The 19,743-nt window shown below is 51.3% G+C and overlaps 7 protein-coding genes across 7 annotated transcripts; 6 read left to right on the top strand and 1 right to left on the bottom strand.

Moving 5' to 3' along the window:
* Positions 1–59: 59 nt before the first annotated feature.
* Positions 60–2,005, top strand: ASPVEDRAFT_46195 (TFIIH/NER complex subunit TFB2). Its single transcript, XM_040813493.1, has 3 exons — positions 60–276; positions 343–430; positions 514–2,005. Exons 1-3 carry the CDS (start codon positions 153–155, stop codon positions 1,736–1,738), a joined length of 1,437 nt encoding a protein of 478 aa, XP_040672597.1. The 5' UTR covers positions 60–152; the 3' UTR covers positions 1,739–2,005.
* Positions 2,006–2,573: 568 nt separating this feature from the next.
* ASPVEDRAFT_33101 (AP-2 complex subunit alpha) lies at positions 2,574–5,615 on the top strand (the record flags this gene model as incomplete). The annotated part of the gene is made up of 4 exons (XM_040810686.1): positions 2,574–3,025; positions 3,083–3,417; positions 3,481–5,408; positions 5,457–5,615. The coding sequence occupies 4 exons, from the start codon at positions 2,574–2,576 to the stop codon at positions 5,613–5,615; spliced, it is 2,874 nt and encodes a 957-aa protein (XP_040672596.1).
* ASPVEDRAFT_339170 (YggS family pyridoxal phosphate enzyme) lies at positions 5,603–6,936 on the bottom strand. The gene has a single exon (XM_040810799.1). The coding sequence runs from the start codon at positions 6,592–6,594 to the stop codon at positions 5,776–5,778; it is 819 nt and encodes a 272-aa protein (XP_040672595.1). The 5' UTR covers positions 6,595–6,936; the 3' UTR covers positions 5,603–5,775.
* Positions 6,937–7,978: 1,042 nt separating this feature from the next.
* Positions 7,979–8,729, top strand: ASPVEDRAFT_339168 (uncharacterized protein). The gene has a single exon (XM_040810797.1). The coding sequence runs from the start codon at positions 8,334–8,336 to the stop codon at positions 8,679–8,681; it is 348 nt and encodes a 115-aa protein (XP_040672594.1). The 5' UTR covers positions 7,979–8,333; the 3' UTR covers positions 8,682–8,729.
* A 621-nt stretch (positions 8,730–9,350) lies between these two features.
* Positions 9,351–12,758, top strand: ASPVEDRAFT_92999 (histone deacetylase hosB; the record flags this gene model as incomplete). The annotated part of the gene is made up of 1 exon (XM_040818762.1): positions 9,351–12,758. A coding segment is annotated over one exon (3,408 nt), but the record flags the coding sequence as incomplete, so codon positions are not given.
* A 1,209-nt stretch (positions 12,759–13,967) lies between these two features.
* Positions 13,968–15,263, top strand: ASPVEDRAFT_88114 (uncharacterized protein; the record flags this gene model as incomplete). Its single annotated transcript, XM_040818239.1, has 3 exons — positions 13,968–14,358; positions 14,481–14,991; positions 15,047–15,263. The coding sequence occupies 3 exons, from the start codon at positions 13,968–13,970 to the stop codon at positions 15,261–15,263; spliced, it is 1,119 nt and encodes a 372-aa protein (XP_040672592.1).
* Positions 15,264–18,219: 2,956 nt separating this feature from the next.
* On the top strand, positions 18,220–19,484 carry ASPVEDRAFT_140914 (uncharacterized protein; the record flags this gene model as incomplete). Its single annotated transcript, XM_040807699.1, has 2 exons — positions 18,220–19,277; positions 19,334–19,484. 2 exons carry the CDS (start codon positions 18,220–18,222, stop codon positions 19,482–19,484), a joined length of 1,209 nt encoding a protein of 402 aa, XP_040672591.1.
* Between the last annotated feature and the right edge of the window lie 259 nt (positions 19,485–19,743).

Here is a 19,743-nt window from a genome sequence, read left to right as displayed (position 1 = left end):
GCGCTTTAGGCCGTTTGGGCCGCCGGAGCAATTATTCGTACTCTGCTTTGGCCTCCATGCTTTCTTTCTTCTCTCACTCGCGCTTCTTCTCCGTCGGTATCGGCCGCATCATGCTCCAGAGGTGATAGTGCACCTTTGCTTCCGAAGGCAAGATGGCGGCGGCCCCGTCACGTCCTTTTGACTATCTCGAAAGCCTTCCCGGAACGGTCTTCTTCAAGCTCTACCAACAGCCCTCTACCGCGCTTGCTATCTTCAGGCGCATGCTGCCTGACCTGGGTACGTAGATATGTTATGGTCGGCGATTTCTTTCGGTCCTGGTTAACCTTCCACCTGCAACGATAGCAAAATGCTTCGTGATGGCGCTCCTCTATTTAAAGGATCCGCTACCAGCGGCGGACCTGGAGATTTGGGTGAGATCTGAGAGCTTGAAGTGAGTCATGTTCCCCCCTTTTTTGGTATTTTTGATACAGTTGTTGCAAATTTGTGGATAGCTAACCGATAATTTGTGTCTAGAGAACGGGATAGCGCTCTTTCAATCCTGGGAAGGTTACATATCCTCTCCAATACGACAAATGCGGCGAACGTCCGAGCTTACATGGTCACCGATCCATTTGCAGTTTCTCTTCGGCAAGCTCTTACAGGTGCTGAAAAAACACAGTCGTTTGGGGTGCTTTACCGATTATCAGATGGGGAGAATGTCTCGATCGCCAATCTTGATGACTATGCGCGCCGACAATGGGAAGGGGTGCTTGGTTATATGGTTGGCACTGGCGGGCTCGGAATACAACGTGATGCGAACCTGAGTAAAGGCGTTAAACAACTTTTACAAGCCGGGCATCTGGTGGAGATCAGAGATCGCCGCGTCGAAATTACTCAAGACGGATTCGCATTTGTCCTCCAAGATGTAGGCACGCAAGTCTGGCATATCTTGATTCTATACGTTGAGAGCGCAGAAGCCATTGGGATGGATAGTGTTGAGGTGCTTTCCTTTATATTTCTCCTCAGCAGTTTGGAACTCGGCAAATCGTACGAAAAGAGACATTTGACATCAAACCAACTCCGCACTCTAACCGATTTAGCGGATTTTGGCATCGTGTATCAGGATTCTCCCGAAGCGAGCCATTTTTATCCCACTCGTCTTGCGACCACCCTTACATCGGACTCAAGCGCCCTCGGAAATCCAATAGCCGGCACACTCTCTGGCCCCGCCGGAAGTGACTCTAACCAACCTGGCTCTGGCTTCATTATCATTGAAACAAACTATCGGCTTTATGCATATACATCCTCGCCACTTCAAATCTCTCTTATTGCATTATTTACGACTCTTAAGTATCGTTTCCCTAACCTAGTCACGGGCAAGATCACTCGGCAGTCTATTCGCCGGGCAATTGAAATGGGTATCACGGCCGATCAAATTGTCTCATACCTGGCTACACATGCACACCCGCAAATGCGCAAGCACAATGTGTCTCGGTCCACGTCCAATCAAGCCGGTATCCCGCCATCGGTCCTTCCGCCTACGGTTGTTGACCAGATCAGGCTTTGGCAGCTGGAGCGCGACCGTGTTAGAGCCACGGCCGGCTTTTTGTTCAAGGATTTTGTCAGTTTGGCCGAATACGAGGCCCCGTGTCGGTATGCTGAAGAGATCGGGGTTCTTATATGGAAGTCTGACCGCAAAAGAATGTTCTTTGTGACTAGACATGAACAAGTTGCGGCATTCCTGCGAAGCAGGAAATAAAACATTTCATCATCATACCGTATTTTCGGCGTTGGAGCAGAATTAATATTAGCTGATAACATCTGCCCATTCTATCTATGCATAGCTGCGACTGGGCGTTTTTGGGATTCGCGGGACACATTAAAAATGAGGGTTTTCAGGATTCACAGGATTGTAAAATAAGAACAAGATGAGAAGCTATAATCGGTTAAAGAATAACTCTCAGTGATTCGAACACCAATTATGTGTCTATAATGCATCTACAGGGCACTCCGAAGCCTGGGCGCCGCCGCAACGTATCAACAATAATCCGTGGATATCCGGCGGATCAACCCCGGAAGTGGCTCGGCACCCAAAAACGGGGGATGCTTGGAGCCCTCCTTACAGCAGCTGCAGTTCTTCCGTCTACGGAATGCTTAACTTTCCGGGTCGCACAATTCCCCGAGTTTGATCCCGGTGCCTCCTCAATCCTCTCCTTGAGTCCTTCCCATTATTTTTGGGCTCCTACTGAGTTCTCCACTCAATCCCACTTGTTGTTAGCTCCTGACCGGCACCGAAGACACGCTTCCCTCTAACTTTGCGCCATGATTTATGCGCCTTAGAATCCAAGCACCCAGATATAACCTCCGTAAACGATCAGACGGAATAAGTGACGGGATATGGTTGTATGACATACACCTACTGAGTGTACACTCGGACGCGGTGTGAACACCTACAGCAGCAGACCGCAAAAACAAAACGCATTACCTCCTTTCGCATTACACTACGAATTTTTTTCGATCTTATATATTCCTCCCGCACAAGAATATCATCTTCCTTTCCGATTCTACAGTGGTGATAACATAATATAATCAAGATGTCTTCTATGCGGGGTCTGGTTCAGTTCATTGCGGACCTGCGCAATGCCAGAGCTCGTGAGCTGGAGGAGAAACGGGTGAACAAAGAATTGGCCAACATTCGGCAGAAATTCAAATCTGGGAGCCTCGACGGATACCAGAAGAAGAAATATGTGTGCAAGCTGCTTTATGTCTACATTCAGGGGTACGATGTTGATTTCGGCCACCTGGAAGCTGTCAATTTAATATCGTCCAACAAGTATTCCGAGAAGCAGATTGGATACCTGGCAGTGACATTATTTCTTCATGAAGAACACGAGCTGCTGCATCTTGTTGTAAACAGCATCCGAAAAGACTTGCTGGATCAACACGAACTCAACAATTGTTTGGCTTTACACGCGGTTGCCAATGTTGGGAGCAGAGAGATGGGCGAAGCCCTCTCAACAGATGTTCACCGGCTGCTGATATCTCCGTGAGCAAGATTTCTCCCCTGTGGCCATTTGATCCCTGTCGCTGATATTCAATATAGTACCTCTAAAGCGTTTGTGAAAAAGAAAGCTGCTCTCACCCTCCTCCGTCTCTACCGAAAATACCCCAGCATTGTCCAAAATCAGTGGGCAGAGCGTATAATATCTCTGATGGATGATGCAGACATGGGCGTTACTTTATCTGTGACATCGTTAGTTATGGCGTTGGCGCAGGATAGACCAGAGGAATACCGAGGAAGTTACGTCAAGGCTGCTCAACGGTTAAAGAGGGTCGTTGTGGATAATGACATTGCGCCGGACTATCTTTATTACCGGGTCCCCTGCCCGTGGCTCCAGGTTAAGCTTCTGCGTTTGTTACAATATTACCCCCCATCAGGTAAGATAAGACCACCCCCCAAAACTCCTTCGACCTGGAACGGTGTAAACTAATGCAACGTAGGGGATAGTCATGTCCGCGATATCATTCGCGAGTCTCTCCAGCAAATAATGCAGATCGCAATGGATACACCGAAAAACGTGCAGCAAAACAATGCCCAGAATGCGGTCCTTTTCGAAGCGATCAATCTCCTCATCCACCTTGACACTGAGCATACCCTGATGATGCAGATATCCTCACGGTTAGGGAAGTACATTCAGTCGCGCGAGACAAACGTGCGTTACCTCGGTCTAGAAGCTATGACGCACTTCGCAGCCAGGGCTGAGACCCTGGACCCGATCAAGAAGCATCAAAATATAATTCTTGGCTCACTTCGGGACCGAGATATTAGTGTGCGCCGAAAGGGTCTTGACTTGATTTACAGTATGTGTGACTTGACAAACGCGGCACCGATCGTGAACGAATTGATGCGGTACCTCCAATCAGCGGACTACGCGATACGGGAGGAGATGGTTTTGAAGGTTGCCATTCTCACGGAAAAATATGCTACTGATGCGCAGTGGTACATTGACGTGACATTGAAGCTTTTGTCTCTCGCTGGTGATCATGTTAACGATGAGGTGTGGCAGCGGGTCATTCAAATCGTGACAAACAACGAGGAACTACAGGCATACGCTGCGCAAACGCTCCTTACATACCTGAAGAGCGACTGCCATGAGAGCCTGGTTAAGATTGGCTGCTATGTCCTTGGTGAATTTGGACATTTGGTGGCAGACAATCAAGGATCAAGCCCCATAGAACAGTTCCTCGCTTTGCAGGTTAAGATGATGAGCAGCACAGACAACACACGTGCTATGATTTTGTCTTCTTTTGTCAAATTCGTCAACCTTTTCCCTGAAATCAAGCCACAGCTACTACACATATTCCGCCTCTACAGCCACTCACCAGACCCCGAACTACAGCAACGCGCTTTTGAATATCTGTCGCTGGCGACACTTCCAACTGACGACCTTCTACGAACTGTTTGTGATGAGATGCCTCCATTCTCCGAGAGAGCTTCGATCCTACTATCCCGTCTCCACCAGAAGACGGCCGGGACGACCGATAAGAAGACCTGGGTTGTAGGCGGCAAGGATGCCAATACGGACAGCGCAGAGATATTGATGGCACAGAATACAGGCCTTAAGCGCACTTTTACTACAATTGTGAATGGCACCCGGACGGGAGCCAACGGGGCAACTGGAACGGCGAGCGCCTCAGGGGACTTAGCTGGACTCGATTTGAGTGCATCGTCCACGCCACCACCACCTACTACGAATATGGCAAGCGCGGCAAATCTTTCGCCTGACTGGGATATTGGATACAACAAGTTGTACTTTGCTGATGAAGGCGTATTGTTCGAGGATGCCCAGATCCAGGTTGGCGTGCGGTGCGAATTTCGGGGCCATTTGGGAGTGCTAAAACTCTACATAAGCAACAAGTCGTCTTTCTCCATCGGATCCCTAACTACGACTGTGGATAACCCATCTGCTCCGCATCTAAGAGCTGACTCCAAGAGTCTTCCAGAGCCGTCAGTTCCCGCAGCTGGCCAAACGCAGCAAACCCTTTTCTTCGAAGCCAAAGGCCCGTTTTCTGACGCGCCTACAATCCGTATCTCGTACCTTGCGGGTGCACTACAGGCTTACACTCTGCAGCTCCCGATTCTAATGCATCGGTACTTGGAGCCTTCAAGCCTAACAGCGGAAGATTTCTTCAAACGGTGGCGGCAGATTGGTGGTGCCCCACTAGAGGCACAAAACACCTTTGGGCTCGTGCCGAAGGCAGGGGCTGTCAACGAGAGCTTTACAAAACGGCTTGTGGAACAATTTGGCTGGAAGCTCCTGAGTGGTGTAGATCCGAACTCAGTAAACATCGTAGGCTGTGCGGTGTATCACTCTGCGCAAGGAAAGATCGGATGTCTTCTTCGATTGGAGCCCAACTACGAGCGGAAGGTAAGTTGCCTGTCCTTATGAATCAGGACCACACTGACGTATCTTAAGATGTACCGAGTAACGATCCGAGCCACACAAGAGAGAATACCCCAAGCGCTGGCGCGGCAGATGGAGCAGAGGCTATCGCAGGGTCCATTCTCAGACAGGACCTATATTCGCGAAAAGCCGCGAGCGGTTAGCCCTAGTGAAGATTCTATAGGCTACTAGAACTGGCCCCTATGCCTTTTTCAGCCTTACTGTCCTGTGCAGCTGCATTTGGGTAGTTTTGATGTTGTATTTATTGATATTAATTAGAGGACATAATGTTTTGAGCATGCCACGGAATGCAAGCTTGTCTGTGTAGCAATACAATTGGTTGATTCACCTATCAAACAACCTTAGCCTGATCCTTAGGTGGTCTGTCCCCAAAGATCGTTGTCCCGACACGCACTTCGTCACTCCCCAGCACGATCGCCCCTTCAAAGTCTTCACTCATCCCCATACTCAACTCCAGTTGCGCCTCATCCCCCTTTAAGCCGAGAGCCCTAACCACGCAATTCCGTGCCTCTTTCAAAGAGACAAAATCTTCATTCTCATTCTCTGCTGTTGTCGCCTTGGATCTCGCAATCGCCCCAATGGTCATCAGCCCCTGTAGCCTCAGCCGCGGACATTTCTCCCTAATGTACCGACACAACCCAATCACCCCGTCCTCAGGCTCAACACCGCTCTTATTCTCTTCACCAGAGGTGTTAACCTGCACAAACACCCTCAGCTTCTCCTCCCCACCTAAATCCGGTTTCCTCTCCCCCCACCCTCTATCCAACAGGCCCGCTTTCTTCTCACTGTCCACGCTTTCAACAGCCCAGAGCGCTCGCGTATCTCTCGCCAGAGTAACACACTTATTAGACTGCAGTCCACCAATAAAGTGCCATTTTATCGTAGGAGGCAGGAGTCGTGCTTTCTCTTGTAGCTCTTGGAGGTAATTTTCGCCGAAATGGGAATGGTCTGTGGGTTGATTGTGCAGCGCGAGAATATCAGAGGCCGGCTTAAGCTTCGAGACCGCAACGAGGCGCACGGGGGATTCTTTTGCGGGGGAGAGTTTAGCGGAGGCTGTTCGGACACGGGATGTTACGGAGGCAAGGTTTGAGACGAGCGTAGCCGTTCTGGCGGGAGATGGGGCCATTATTGTTGTTTCCGGTGACGACATAGCCTCTATACACTCTGGGGTCCGTTTCGGGCGAAGAGAGGCAGGCGCTGTGGGGAGGAGGAACTCGTCTGCGCTATGCTTGTAAAATTGTATAGGTGAGGGGTGCGGAGGGGAGATTGGAGAAATTGGCGGTGGGAAAGCCGAGACTGTTCCGTTCCGTTGGAGTAGCAGATTGGACTAGTATTTCTATGGCTGCAATTATGGCTTGTGGTACAGAATTATTATACAGCTCAATGGGAGTAGAATGGCAGCACTCTGGGTCTATTATGGGCAGGGAACATCAACGGTGTATGTTAATGTATATCATTAAGCTTTGAGCAATTGCCGCTGTCAGAGCGAGTCGTTCTCCCAGACCGCCACGTGATTGAGATCTGGTTGATGACGCACTAGCCACAACAGGCTAGCGCATCAGCCACCCAAGCCCGATCCGGATGAACCTCTGGTCCGTCTGCCGGCCTCTCCGCTGCACCGCCGCACGGCCTGCACCGATCAACATTCGAGCTCATCATCACTCGATCTTTTGGGAAGGGAACCAGTTTTCTGATGAAATCCCCAATCCATGGCATCTTTATTGGGCAACCCCGCCCGCCAAGCTCCGCCCAACAGGTTGTGGGCGACAAAGTGTACGCAAGCTACCAGTGCCACTGATGTCGAAAAGTTAGAATTCTGGAGAGGATGAGCGGTATCAGGTATCACACTCGGGTATCTTTGACTCTTTGTGTCTTTGCCGCAATGATTCCTGACCCGCTTCAATCGATTCCTTTTTTGTCGGCGGACTGATCACCTCAGACTGGAAGCCAAAACTTGAAAGCGCCTGATGAAACCCGTAATGGGAGTTGCAGAGCCATTCATCCAACGGCGCCGAGAGGAACGCAAACCATTGCGACCTGGCGGTGACAAGATCGGATTGGCTGGCCCAAAGAAAGAACAGGGCGAGGAGTAAAAAATAGCCTGGGACCCTGGCCAGATCGCACAAATCCCGGTAGAATGACCAATTCGCCGATGGAGTCAGTCGGTGTCGGCGGTTCATGGACTCCACCAAAGCGCTTCGCTGTTCTGGAGCTGACGTCAAACACTCGTGGCCCTTCACAGTAAAACTATATAGCCAGGCCTGCGCTCTGCAAGATTTTCACTCCAGAGTTACTACCATTTCCCCAGTCTTTAGAAACTTCCTGCCGGGCCGGGTCCTTTATTGGGCAGTCTTTGTTTCACTCACTTAACCTCCCCTCCCAACTTCACATCTCCTTGTTCATCCACCGCCTTATATCTCCTTCGCTTGGATATAAAGTGTCTTTGGCATTCCTACACACCATCATACCTGAAAGTCTTCATATTGTTTCATTATATTTAAGCATCTTCCGTTTCCCGGCAGCATACCGTGAACACCAACCGGACAGCCCTGGAGGCATATCGGCATCCCAATCTATACAACAGTCACGCAACTCAGCTTGGCAGACTGTAGAATCAACTCACCACACAAAAATTCTTTCATTGATTACCATTTTCCATTATCATTATCGTGCCTGCAGCTATCACACATAGCCTTTTTTTTTTTTTTTTTTTTTCCAACCCTGACTAAGACTTTTTGCTGGTCTTCCTCGATTGCCGGAACCCAGCGGAGGTGATCATCAATCTTGCTTATCCGATCGCCGAACAACGTCAGCGGCGTCAAAGAGGGCAACGATAGTCGCCACAACTCAACAAAAAAAAGAAAAGAAAAAAGACCTGACATTACCAAAATGTGCCGCCAATATCTCACACTCTACAACTGGTGCCAATGCGAAATAGATTCCGGCTACCAGGCATGTGGCGCCGGCCAGCCGGACCCAGAGTGTGCCGGCACTGGCTTTGAGACAGTCACCATGCATTGCTTTTGCGAAAAGCACGCGACAAAGAAGTTCACTACGGAGAAGAAGCACGAGAAGCACCAGAGAAAGCGAAGCCGCTCCTCGCGCTTGTCCATCACTAGCAGTTCCTCCCGCAACTCGCGGTACTCGGATGCCAGCCTCGTCCAGGTGGAGAATGACCCCCAGCAAGCTCCGAGTTTGCGGCAGAGGTGGTACCGCCGGTGGTCAGGCATTTTCTGAACCCTTCCGCTCGCGAAATGAAAGCCGTTCGTCCTTGAGATATTGATTTGAGTGCATATTTGGTGTTTGGTCCTTGGGATCCGGCGTTCTTTAGATCTCAAGAAGCGTCCTTATGACATGTTATGACCCTTATACATAGAACATACAACGATTGTTTATACTTCATACTGCATACCTTACACGTATTTGATAGTTCTTTCATGTTGCACATTTTATATGGATGATTCCGCACGTCCCTGATTGGCCAATGGTAGTGTAAGGTGGCGGTGGTGGGCAGCCCAACCTGACTATACAGATAAGGCAGTATGAGGAACTGCTGGAGAGAACAATCAGCATACCAGGAAGAAATTCTTAAAAAGTAATGTAGCATTAAAATCCACAATACACTCTAGAACGAAATATGAAAGAGTTAGATTGCAGAACAAGAAACAGTTGAAGAATGAGTGATCGACTGCCCCTTGACCCTTTAGAGGAGACGGCTGTTAGTTTCTTGTGATTGTTATGATTTCTACTTCACCATCCCTCCTTGTTTCTCCCCTTTCACCACATACCCACTGCTGTCTCTCTATACGCGCCTGGTCGCACTCTTGCAAACACTATCACGGATCGCACCCTGCCCGCTCTCAACTTTTACTGAAGAGATATTCAAATGGGTCTGACTTCTGCGCCATGGACCCCTCCAAACCATTCACTGCAGCTCCCACCAAAACCCCCTCAAGAACGCCTCCGCGCCCTCCACCCCCCATCGATCCCTCCATCTTTTCCGACCGCCTGAATGATCCATCGCCTGCTGCGATTCCTGCTCCCGTCTCTCCGGGTACTCTAGGCTCCTCACTTCTATCGCCGTCCGATTTCCCCGTGCGTTCGGGCGTCCACCCAACACCGCAGCAGCAGCCCCAACCCCAAACACAACCCACTCCCCGACGCACTCCAAGCTCCAGTTCATTGAGGGATGAAAGGCGCAAATCTACACCTAATCTGAAGAAACAATCTTCCACTGCCTCGCTTCGTTCAAGCCAATTCGGAGGCCCTGCCTCTCCGCGGCCTAGTCTGTCGCGCCGCTCATCCTCCACTCTCGCGACGTCACCCACCGCAGCTGCCTCACTTAGTGCCAGCGGTTATACAATATCTTCTAGAAACGCCTCGTTATCTGCGGCGACGGAACAGCCAGTGCCAACTGCTGCTTCCATTGCGGCCGCTCACTTCAAGAAGGAAATCGACCACCACCAATCGACCGATCTGCAATCGCAGACCTTAGTTGTCATCCACGATGCGTGTTATGGCCATCGCTTCTCGCGCCCCCGCGCCTCCCGTGCCATCCTGAGCTCGATTGTTGAGCGACCAGAACGTGTTCAGGCTTGTGTTGTCGGTATATCCGCCGCGTATGTTCGACTTGCCCGCAGATATACTGGTGGATCGTTCGCCCCTCATCCCGATGTGAACCTTCACCAGCTTCCAGTTCCTCCGTTTCAGATTCGCAAAACTTCACGCACAATGGCGATAGGCTCTACGGCCGTCACTCATGTGCATGGGACTAAGTGGATGGAGGACCTCAAGTCTATGTGCGACGCCGCTGAATCACGACTTGCATCGAACGGCAAGGAATTGGTACGGCCTCGCAGCAGTGGCAGGGATAGCGCGACCGGGAACTCCCCTGCGCCCGCCTTCCACGAAGGGGATCTATATTTGTGTTCAGAGTCCTTGAACGCCTTTGAGGGGGCCTTGGGTGGAGTATGTGAAGGCATAGATGGGGTGTTTAGCCCAGGACCTACGAAGCGCGCATTTGTTTGCATTCGCCCTCCAGGCCACCACTGCTCGTCTGGCCACCCGTCCGGATTTTGCTGGATTAACAATGTCCACGTGGGCATTTCCTACGCCGCGATGACCCATGGTCTGACCCATGCAGCGATTTTGGACTTTGACCTTCATCATGGTGACGGCTCGCAGGATATCACTTGGGGGCAGAACCAAAAAGCGTCCACTGCGCCGCGAAATGCAGCTGCTCACAAAAAGGCCATGGTGGGGTATTTTAGTTTGCATGATATCAATTCGTACCCTTGTGAAATGGGTGAACCGGAGAAAGTACGCAATGCAAGTGTATGCATCGAAAAAGCACATGGGCAATCTATTTGGAACGTCCACCTAGAGCCGTGGAAAACCGAGCAGGACTTCTGGGAACTTTATTCGACCAAATATACCATTTTGATTAAGAAGGCTCGTGATTTCTTGAAAATGCACACCGATCGCCTCGCAAGTGTACCCAATGGCCCTACGCCCAAGGCTGCAATTTTCATTTCTGCCGGCTTCGATGCTAGTGAATGGGAAGGTGCAGGCATGCAAAGGCACAAGGTGAATGTCCCTACCGAATTTTATGCCAGGTTCACTGCCGATGTTGCGCGCATGGCAGAGGAGGAAGGACTCGGTGTTGATGGGCGGGTCGTCAGTGTTTTGGAAGGGGGCTACAGCAATCGAGCTCTGACCACCGGTGTCATGAGCCACTTGTCAGGATTGGGAGATACTACACAAAATGTAGAACCGGCTGGTATTGATCAGATCAACCGCTTGGCAACTGAAATGACAGATCGTCTTGGTCTGTATGATACGACACCTGTTCCCAGCCAGGAACCTGTTTTTGCGGCCGCCTATGATCAAGAATGGTGGTCCCCCGCCCCGTTGGAAGAGCTGGAGTCCTTGGTTTATCCACCACCCCCTGCCAGCAAACCTCGGGAAAAGATGGCACCGACATACTTTGCTCCAACCCAGTCGTTTGCCGCAAAGGTTGTCCCTCCAAGTAGAGACCGGAGATCCACCGGTTCCCACGCCAGCTCAGACCTGGAACCATCCCCGCTACCACCGGTGGGCTGGGCGGTGGCTGCCCATGAATTATCCAAGGTTCTGATACCGAGTGACCGTCAAACCTCCAGTTATAGACCTGAGGAGCTCAACGCCGAAGCCTCGCGTTTGAGGCGGGAACGACATGCTGCTACCACCGATGCTGTTCGTTCGACGGCAGGAACGCCAACTGAAGCAGCTGTAGGTGAGGAAAACAAGATGAAACTTCGCATTAGGAAACCCAAGGCTTCGCTACCGAGCACACCTAGACCTGAGACCCCAGCACGCCGTACCAACAGGAACAGTCGCAGAACAACATTTGATTCTCCTGGTGCCCTCCCCGACCCATCTAGTTCCCCTGGACCCCGTGCGTCTCGTAGAAAGAGCGCGACCTCAACAAACTCCGAGCGAGATGGACCAGCTTCGAGACCTGTGTCACAGGGCTCGGTGACTTCACGCAAGCCAAGCACATCCCGGCCTGGGACCCCGAGACGCGCAGCAAGTCCAAGGAAAGCACCGCCCGTGCCCCGCGTTCCATCTACGGTCCTCACTGGTATGTCCCCGGACGACCAGCCTATTACATCAGAGCCTACATCTGGCGGTAGCGAGCATGCGCAGGATGACATGGACACCTTGACGGCTGATGTGAAGAAGCTAAACATTAAACTGAAAGTGCCTACTCCAGAGGAGAATTCGGCCCGAGAGAAGAAGATGGCAGAAGAGAGCAGGCGTAAACCCCTGAAGGCTCCGCCGAAGACGTCCCGCTCTCCTAGGAAAGTGTCAGCAGGCAAGAGACCGGTTGCAAACACTACTTCAAAGGCGGCTTCTCGACCTCCAGCCAGCTCCCACGACGAGCCCCCGCTTCCAGACGTCTCTAGGCAGATGCATACCGAGCAGCAGCATGCAGAGACTGTCAAAGGACAGGTGGGAAATTCCCTGGTAACACCAGACGCATCATCGCCTATCCCTATTGAAGAGAACAAAGAGCCAAAAATCGAACCTGCCACTGAAGAGCATCGATGGAATCAGAACCCAGTTCTCAGTGAGCCTATCGCTGGCTCTTCTGAAACCGCGTACGCGAACATTTCTCCGCCTTTGACCCCAGGAGCGGCGGGTGACTCCATAAGTCCAAAGTCCATGGTGTATTCGGCCCCTGCGTCAGCGGCAGTGACTAGGCAAGGCCTCCCTGTATTCATGTCTCACGGCCCCATTCCTTTTGCACCTTCGGACTCCACTAAAGAATCCGCTGAATCGAAGCCCGAGTCCACCTGAGCGACATATACTGGCCGTTGGTGATTTGGAGTTGGGGTTCTGGTTTGTTTGTTGCTATTCTGTTATTGCACTCTGGGACCTTTATTTGATATACCCCTTCTGTTGGAGTTCCAATTTGTTTTATGTGGCTAATATTGAAATCCGTATTGCGTTGTCCAATCCTAATGTTCATTCGAATGGATCATGAAGTCAGTTTACTAGCTAGAGTTCTAGTGAATCTCACCGACAAAGCTATTCGCTGCCGCCGGGACGTCTCTCTGTGTACACAGCCCATCCAAGCTCTCCCTGGAGCTTATGTGAGCCACACACCTAACACCACTGTTGTATTTATAACAATACAACCACTCATTAAGCACTTAATACACAGAACCTCAACTCCAGTACTACTGCTCACCCTTTGTTTTAAGGTTGACCATAACCATCAAATCACGACATAGATGAGTCTGAAGTAACGGCGCATCCTATTTGTTTCTCTCATCAATGAGGAGATGAACATGAACTGAGAGAGTGATGAGGTTGACGAGAAGAGTGTATTTAACCAATCAAGTTATCGTTGTTTAGAAACGGGACCTGACTGCCCACCGCATTCCATGAATGGCAAAATGACTACAGTACCTAACCTTACCCACGGGCGGGAGTAGGGAGTACTTGAACAACCCTAATTGGAATGTTTAGTGTGTTACTATTTGTGGATGTGAGGGTTATGGATGCGCGTCCGGCTGGCCCACTATTCAATCATGAGTAGATGAGCAGGAACTGACAGAGCTCGCATTCATGAGTCCGGACGTGACCCACGATGATTCATTCCTGGACATTGTAGAGTCATTTCGGATCCGGCGTGGACATTGTCAGTGAAATACGGGCTTGGAAGGCGGATCGCGCCAATGAGCTGACTGGATCGCGCATTGTGAGTCAACGAGTGGATTTTCGCGCTTCCGTGGTCGTGAACCCGGAGCGATTTAATCCGGCTCCGACGCGCCTCCCGTATCTCTTATCTGTCCCCGTCCATCCCCGCTCGATCTCGTCTTGGAGGCTCCCTCTGCTTGTATTCAAAATCGACACCTCATTGAAGAGATTCGCGTGCATTGGCCCAACGTTGCGACAAAATCTGCGAAAACAATCGCAGCTTCCGCACTCTCCCGCATCCAGTTTCGCCACAGATCCTCCGCCGCACCGTTCACTATGGCAATCCATCCCGGTTTCCCATCGCAAGCGGATGTCAGGGGGCCGTTGTCTCCACAGCAGGCGCAGGCGATATCAACTTGGACGGAACAGGCTGCTGCTTCATTGGGGGGGCTGAGAATTACCGACTCGACGCCGAGGAACGAGGGAACCGCTGCGCTACGGGGAGCATCTGTCTCGTTGTCAATTCCTCTGGATGACCCTGTTCCGGCTACCGATGTTAGCCCTAACCCGGGAGTCAGAGTGGTGGGTCAAATCCCAGAGGAGTCCCGAAAGGTGCCGGCAGTCACCTTCCGACGTCGAGAACCCCTCCGTCGGGACAGCTTGAAGAGACGCGAGGCCCTGTTGAAGGGAAAGGATGGCAGTCGCCGCAGACAACGCTGGGAGAATGGTATGTCATAAGTGGCTGAAGATGATGTAGTCAGGGTAGTTTCCTATACTGCCATCTTTATCCATATTCTCCGCCATGTTTTGCGGGTTTTAGAACGCTGACAGGTCATGCTTCGTTCAAAGATCGCCTCTTACATAACCCATGGGCTGAACCGCCGTCCTCTAGGGACTGGATGCCACAGCCAACCCATACCCGCCATGAACATATGCCGTACTTCCTGGCTCCGCTTTGGGATAAGCATTATGCGCACCTTGATCGTTCACCTAAGCAGGGACAAGACGCAAAATCCGAAAGATATCATATTCCGAAGGAACTTCGCTTGAAGCTGAAGCACGCTCGTGCTGCGCGTGGGATGTTGCAGGACCTAGAAGAAGATATTAGGCAGTTCATTGAACGGTGGAACCAGAGACAGCTGGTGCGCCAAAAGGACGGTCTTGCCGATGCACCGTCGTCGTCCGACGAAGACTCTGAAGACGAAGTCGTCTTTGTGGGACGAAACGGACAGATGCATGACTCGCCCGATCGCCGAACAAAGCTGCAAAGTATGCGCGAGACGATGAGTTCGTACAATGAGCGCGACGGCGAGAAGATGGTGTTTGAGAGTCTTGTCGATGATCGTGCAGCTGGATTTGGGTGAGTCTTTCATAAAGAGTAGCATAATGTTCTCCCTACTTACGTTAATTCACAGTCGCTGGCTCGTACATTCAATTGCCTCCTACTACGGTCTCCACACATGGTCTGTGACTGTTGGAAGCCCCGCTCGACGCGAAGCCTATGTTGGATTTTACCCACCTTCCTCAGGAAGTCGCGTTGGCTTGCTTTCGCATCCACCGAAGAGCTGCCGTGAGGAAACAACGATCCAGCCGGGAGAGAAACTGCCGAGACCGCTGTGGTCGCAGGTGTGATTCTCCTGGACCCGAGAATCGGAATCGTCTACATTGTTTGTAAATGGTGCGTACGACTGTTGTGTTTATAGACTCTAGACTGGCTGGTGAACTGCAGCCTGGTTTAGACAGATGGAAACAGCACATCACTGTTCTCAAAGTATGGTCGTAAGATAGAGATATCTAATTGATGCCCTGTGTTCATCCAAGTGAGTGCTGTTGAGAGCGGAATGTGCAGATGCCTGAGTACATGTTAGCTTCGGTCATCCCCGCCACCCGGACCACCGGGAAGGGGCGCCGGTGTAAACTGCAAAGCGCAAGGGATGTCAACTTTGACATTATGAAGTACGTACCTTACCTGTGTTATTCAACCCATCAGGGACGAGGCAATATGTGAAGTGCCGAGTTGGTTCTCATTCTCGAGCCCTGATGTACCCAGTAATCTGGCTAGCCTCTTCCAGCAATTTCTCTGGCTCTCTCTCGGTGCTCTTTCAGAGAAGCGTACTCTAGATGACGTACGAGTGGAAACTATACAAACTTCCCGGTCGATCTAACACACAGCCTGATTATGAGCCCGCATATCCAACCTCACGTGGCTGGTCTAGTTTTGACATTGTCAAAACGGCAGGGAACAAACAGTGTCCCGCCTGTCTACCTTTACCTATACATTGCAATGTTGGTTACATCATCTGTTGTTAGGTAAGTGCTCCGGTGTGGAAATCATGTATAGTAATATCATGGCAATATCTTAGCCCAAACACGGTACGTCTGGTCCCCGCTCTTCGTGGGGGTCCGCAATCCTGTGGTGACACCCTGTTTGACAATCATCTTCGTGGCTCGCTGAACTGCGCTGTGCACATGGAGAAGATAGCCTGACTAATAAGGATCCATCCAGAAAATGCATGGATGCGGTGCCCTCTTGAGGCCTGGGAGACAGCGCGGGGTGTCATCAAATCATGGTATGGACAACACCGGAAGGGCCATCGCCTCGTGGCATTTGAAAGCAGCTGCATTGTTCCGTAAATTTGAAGGGTAAGGCAGCGGATTCTTGCTTCTCCGGAGAGTACTACATTGCCGTTAACTGGTCATACTCATGGGGGTGGCTTCTGAACGAGCTAAAAGGGTAAAACAAGTATATCTGGTTGATGATCGTTGGGCAGGAGGTCGATCATTTGGTGGTTGCATGGCTGTGGAGCTGGCGCGGTTTGAGGCTGGAAAGCTGATTGTGGAGAGTCGTAGCTGGAGTGACTTGTAAGTCTGTCGGAGTACGGTGTAGTTCGTAGGCACAACCGATATCGGGCCAGCAGCAAGAGAGAACCCCAGGCATCCAATGATACCCAGAGACTGAGCCTGGACTCTGGGACTCTGGACCAAGACGTTTGTGAACTGGCCCCCGGTCCGGTCCGTTGGCAATCCATGGTCCGCGACAGGCTGACAGTCAGCCCATCTTCTTCGGGCGTTAGGTGTTCAGGCACCCATCAAACGAAGCTGTTCTGACTCCCAGGCGACTGGCGGATTGCCCTCCGAGTATACCTATACCATGCCTCGTTCGAACCCCTGGCGCTTCGCTCAGGCCAGCAAGGCGAGCACCTGTCAGCTTCCTGTCCGCCTTTCGTTCTTCAATGCGGGTGTCTAGGGTTGTCAGTGCATGTGAAACGGCTGGCTGGACTGGAGCACGGTATTCTTTTTCTTCTTTTCCCTGTTTTTCCCTGCATGATGCGACCGTTCACTCGCTCAGTTGGGGTTGAAAGTTGGGGAATCATGCAACCGCTTGCTCCCCGAGATACCCCGCTGGCTGGGGTGTCGCCTTTCGCGGGAAATCATCGTAAAAGGATGACGAACCCTACTGGCCCTTGGCAAGACGGTCAGCCTTAATCCGAGCCACTATCCAAACGGCGATGGGATGGATGAAAGCGGCTGGAGGGTGAAGTCGTGGGATGACTGTACGGCTGGCCCGCTCCCTCTCAGCCATTCAGGCTGGTCGAATTGCAGTAGTTGGACAGTGACCAGAGTGCTGGTACAGGGTACAGAACTACTAAGCTGATGTCCTTACTTGGGAATCGAGGACAATCATCAAGAATAGTTCCCTGACTACTGCCGGACTAAAGATTCCTCTCGTACTCGCACGAGGGAGCAATAATTGAATGCGATGACCGGCCAAGTCAGCGGCGTGGCCGACGTGGCTCCTGTGTTGTTCCGTCTCGCTCTCGCTCTGCATTCTCCTTCGTTGCCCTCCGATACAACAAACATCCTGCGCCACTCCCTTTCCGCAGTCCTGCTGCTTCCTGCGCCTGGGTGAAATTCTGGATCTGACCCTTCTCCCGGGTTCGTCATCTGCTATGCTCCCTGGCCCCTCGCATCCTCACGTCCCCCATTCTTCGCCTTTTCCGCCAGCAATCGGCTGCCTTCTGCTCGAATTTATTACTCCGTACTATTCTTTCTTGTTCACCCCCTTCGCCCCCCCGCCTTAAGTTATATATAAAGGTTTTGTAATATTTTCCAACTCCTTTTTAGTCGCCCTGCTGTCGTATGACCAAATTGTTAACCCTTTCTCCCCTCGCCTCCAGGTTGTGGTACATCCTCTATAGAGCATTTCCCTCTTGGGTCTGTCCGAGTGGTGCGACTACCAAGTCAAGCCTGTGACTATGATTTAAACTCATTTTACCTGTATATCTTCTCATCATCACCTTCTTCTCTTCTCTTTGCTTTTTTATCTTATTTTTATTTTATTTTTTATTCACTCCTCTTTTGGGCATAATCATCCAACATCCATCTTGTGGTAGTGATTCTTTCTCCCAATCGGGCAGCCTGACAACACACCCTCTGACGTCCCAGAGCCCAGCCCAGCAATCCGTCATCTCCAAAGGACAACGACCCCTGCGAACAGACTCCGCTTGCATTTGCATACTTTCGACACTATTTCTCTTGTACTAGCGCCGCCATGGAGTCGTACAGAGCCACATCCTGTCCAGATGCCATGGCAACCTTGCGGAATCCAGCCAGCTCTAGCTCCACGGACAGTGATGCCTCAGATCGGTCAAAGAGCACAGCACCCACGATCTACAGTGAGCCCATGTCGAAACTCCGAGCAGAGGAGATGGATATTTACGACGATGATGACACGGACGAGGAAGACGGCGTAAACTCGACAGCCTCTGCTTCAACATTTGGATCAACTGACACTTCAACTGACCACGATGAGATTGACAATCTTCCGCTGTATGCGGTGACGGATCGCAAACGCGATATGTTTCTAACAGATGTGATGCCATCTAGCTCCTCAACTTTTGGCAAACTGTTTCCTTCTTGCCGGAGGTTGCTTATCCGCCATGACGATGCAACTCTCGACGGCAACATGAACCTCCGTGTGGATACGATGGTTCCGCACCGTGCTGGCTACCAGCAAGACGTAATCCTTTTTCATCTACGCATGTATGACTTGTTCACCAGAAAATTTTCCTTTCGTCGCTATTTTCGGGAGTCGGGCCGCGAGGTTTGCCATACAGAGAGGAGGGCGACATCATCAAACTGTGACAAGCCGGCGATGCTTCAACGCTCGTGGAGTAGTGTGTTGGCTAGTCTGCGACCAGGATCGAGCGGGCTCGGACCCCTCTCAGGCGCGCACCACAAACGGCGAGGATCTGAGCAGAACAATGTGTTCGAGGAAGACGTCAATGGATCCAGGAGCGGCATCGATCGGCCGGCCACGCTCGCTGATAGCATCATGATGGAGTTTTCGAACTACGCGCATGTAGAACTGAAGCGGAGAGGTGCCGGCATGACAAAGCGATACGAGTATGAGTACTGGGGTACCAAATACCAATGGAGGCACGAGTCACGGAGAGAAGGCGACCTACGTGAAGTCTCCTATCACCTTGTCAACATGCGGACATCCCAAAAGGTTGCGCATATCGTCCCCGAGATTTTGACTCCGATGGAAGCGATCGATGAGGAGAGAAAGGGAGGCTGGATCCCCCCCTCCTCGATGTGGATCAGTGACACCTCTGCATATAAGAACATGCATGACGTTGCCGAGTAAGAGCGCTGCATCTGAACATTACTACATGGCATTTGAACTAATTTGCATGCAGTGTGATTGTCGCCACAGGCCTGGTAGCACTGGTCGACGATTGCATACGCCGGCGATGGCACCGGAGCGGCCCTTCCCAATTTATGCTCCCGATCCGATCCTCCTTCTCAAAACCGAAGCGACTTCTTGACGAGGTGTTCCATCGATCCTAAGCACAGCAGACATGCTGCCACCCTCGATAAGCATACCGCACCCACCCCTCACCGGGCCTAACTCGAGGCGTCGAGTCGTTTTTAGCTGAGATCATGGTTATAAGAGCCTACTACGGCGTCGAGTTATTCCCCACTGCTTGCTCCAACGTGGTTCTTGTTCCGCTGGATACACATTATAGAGCTAGCTCTCGACCTAATGGCGTTGTTGTCACGACAGCGGATACCACGGACTTGTATTTTTTTTTTTTTTTTTTTTTTT

This window comes from Aspergillus versicolor (assembly GCF_001890125.1).
Source record: "Aspergillus versicolor CBS 583.65 unplaced genomic scaffold ASPVEscaffold_11, whole genome shotgun sequence".
Taxonomy (NCBI): Eukaryota; Fungi; Ascomycota; class Eurotiomycetes; order Eurotiales; family Aspergillaceae; genus Aspergillus; species Aspergillus versicolor.
Note: the sequence above shows the minus strand (reverse complement) of the source record. Positions and strands in the feature narration are given on the sequence as shown.

Bases quoted from the DNA above. Each gene is read 5' to 3' on its own strand.
- ASPVEDRAFT_46195 (XM_040813493.1), top strand. From the start codon at position 153: ATGGCGGCGGCCCCGTCACGTCCTTTTGACTATCTCGAAAGCCTTCCC. The intron at 277-342 runs GTACGTAGATAT...CTGCAACGATAG, and splicing joins GCGCATGCTGCCTGACCTGG to CAAAATGCTTCGTGATGGCG. The intron at 431-513 runs GTGAGTCATGTT...ATTTGTGTCTAG, and splicing joins GTGAGATCTGAGAGCTTGAA to AGAACGGGATAGCGCTCTTT.
- ASPVEDRAFT_339170 (XM_040810799.1), bottom strand. From the start codon at position 6,594: ATGTCGTCACCGGAAACAACAATAATGGCCCCATCTCCCGCCAGAACG.
- ASPVEDRAFT_339168 (XM_040810797.1), top strand. From the start codon at position 8,334: ATGTGCCGCCAATATCTCACACTCTACAACTGGTGCCAATGCGAAATA.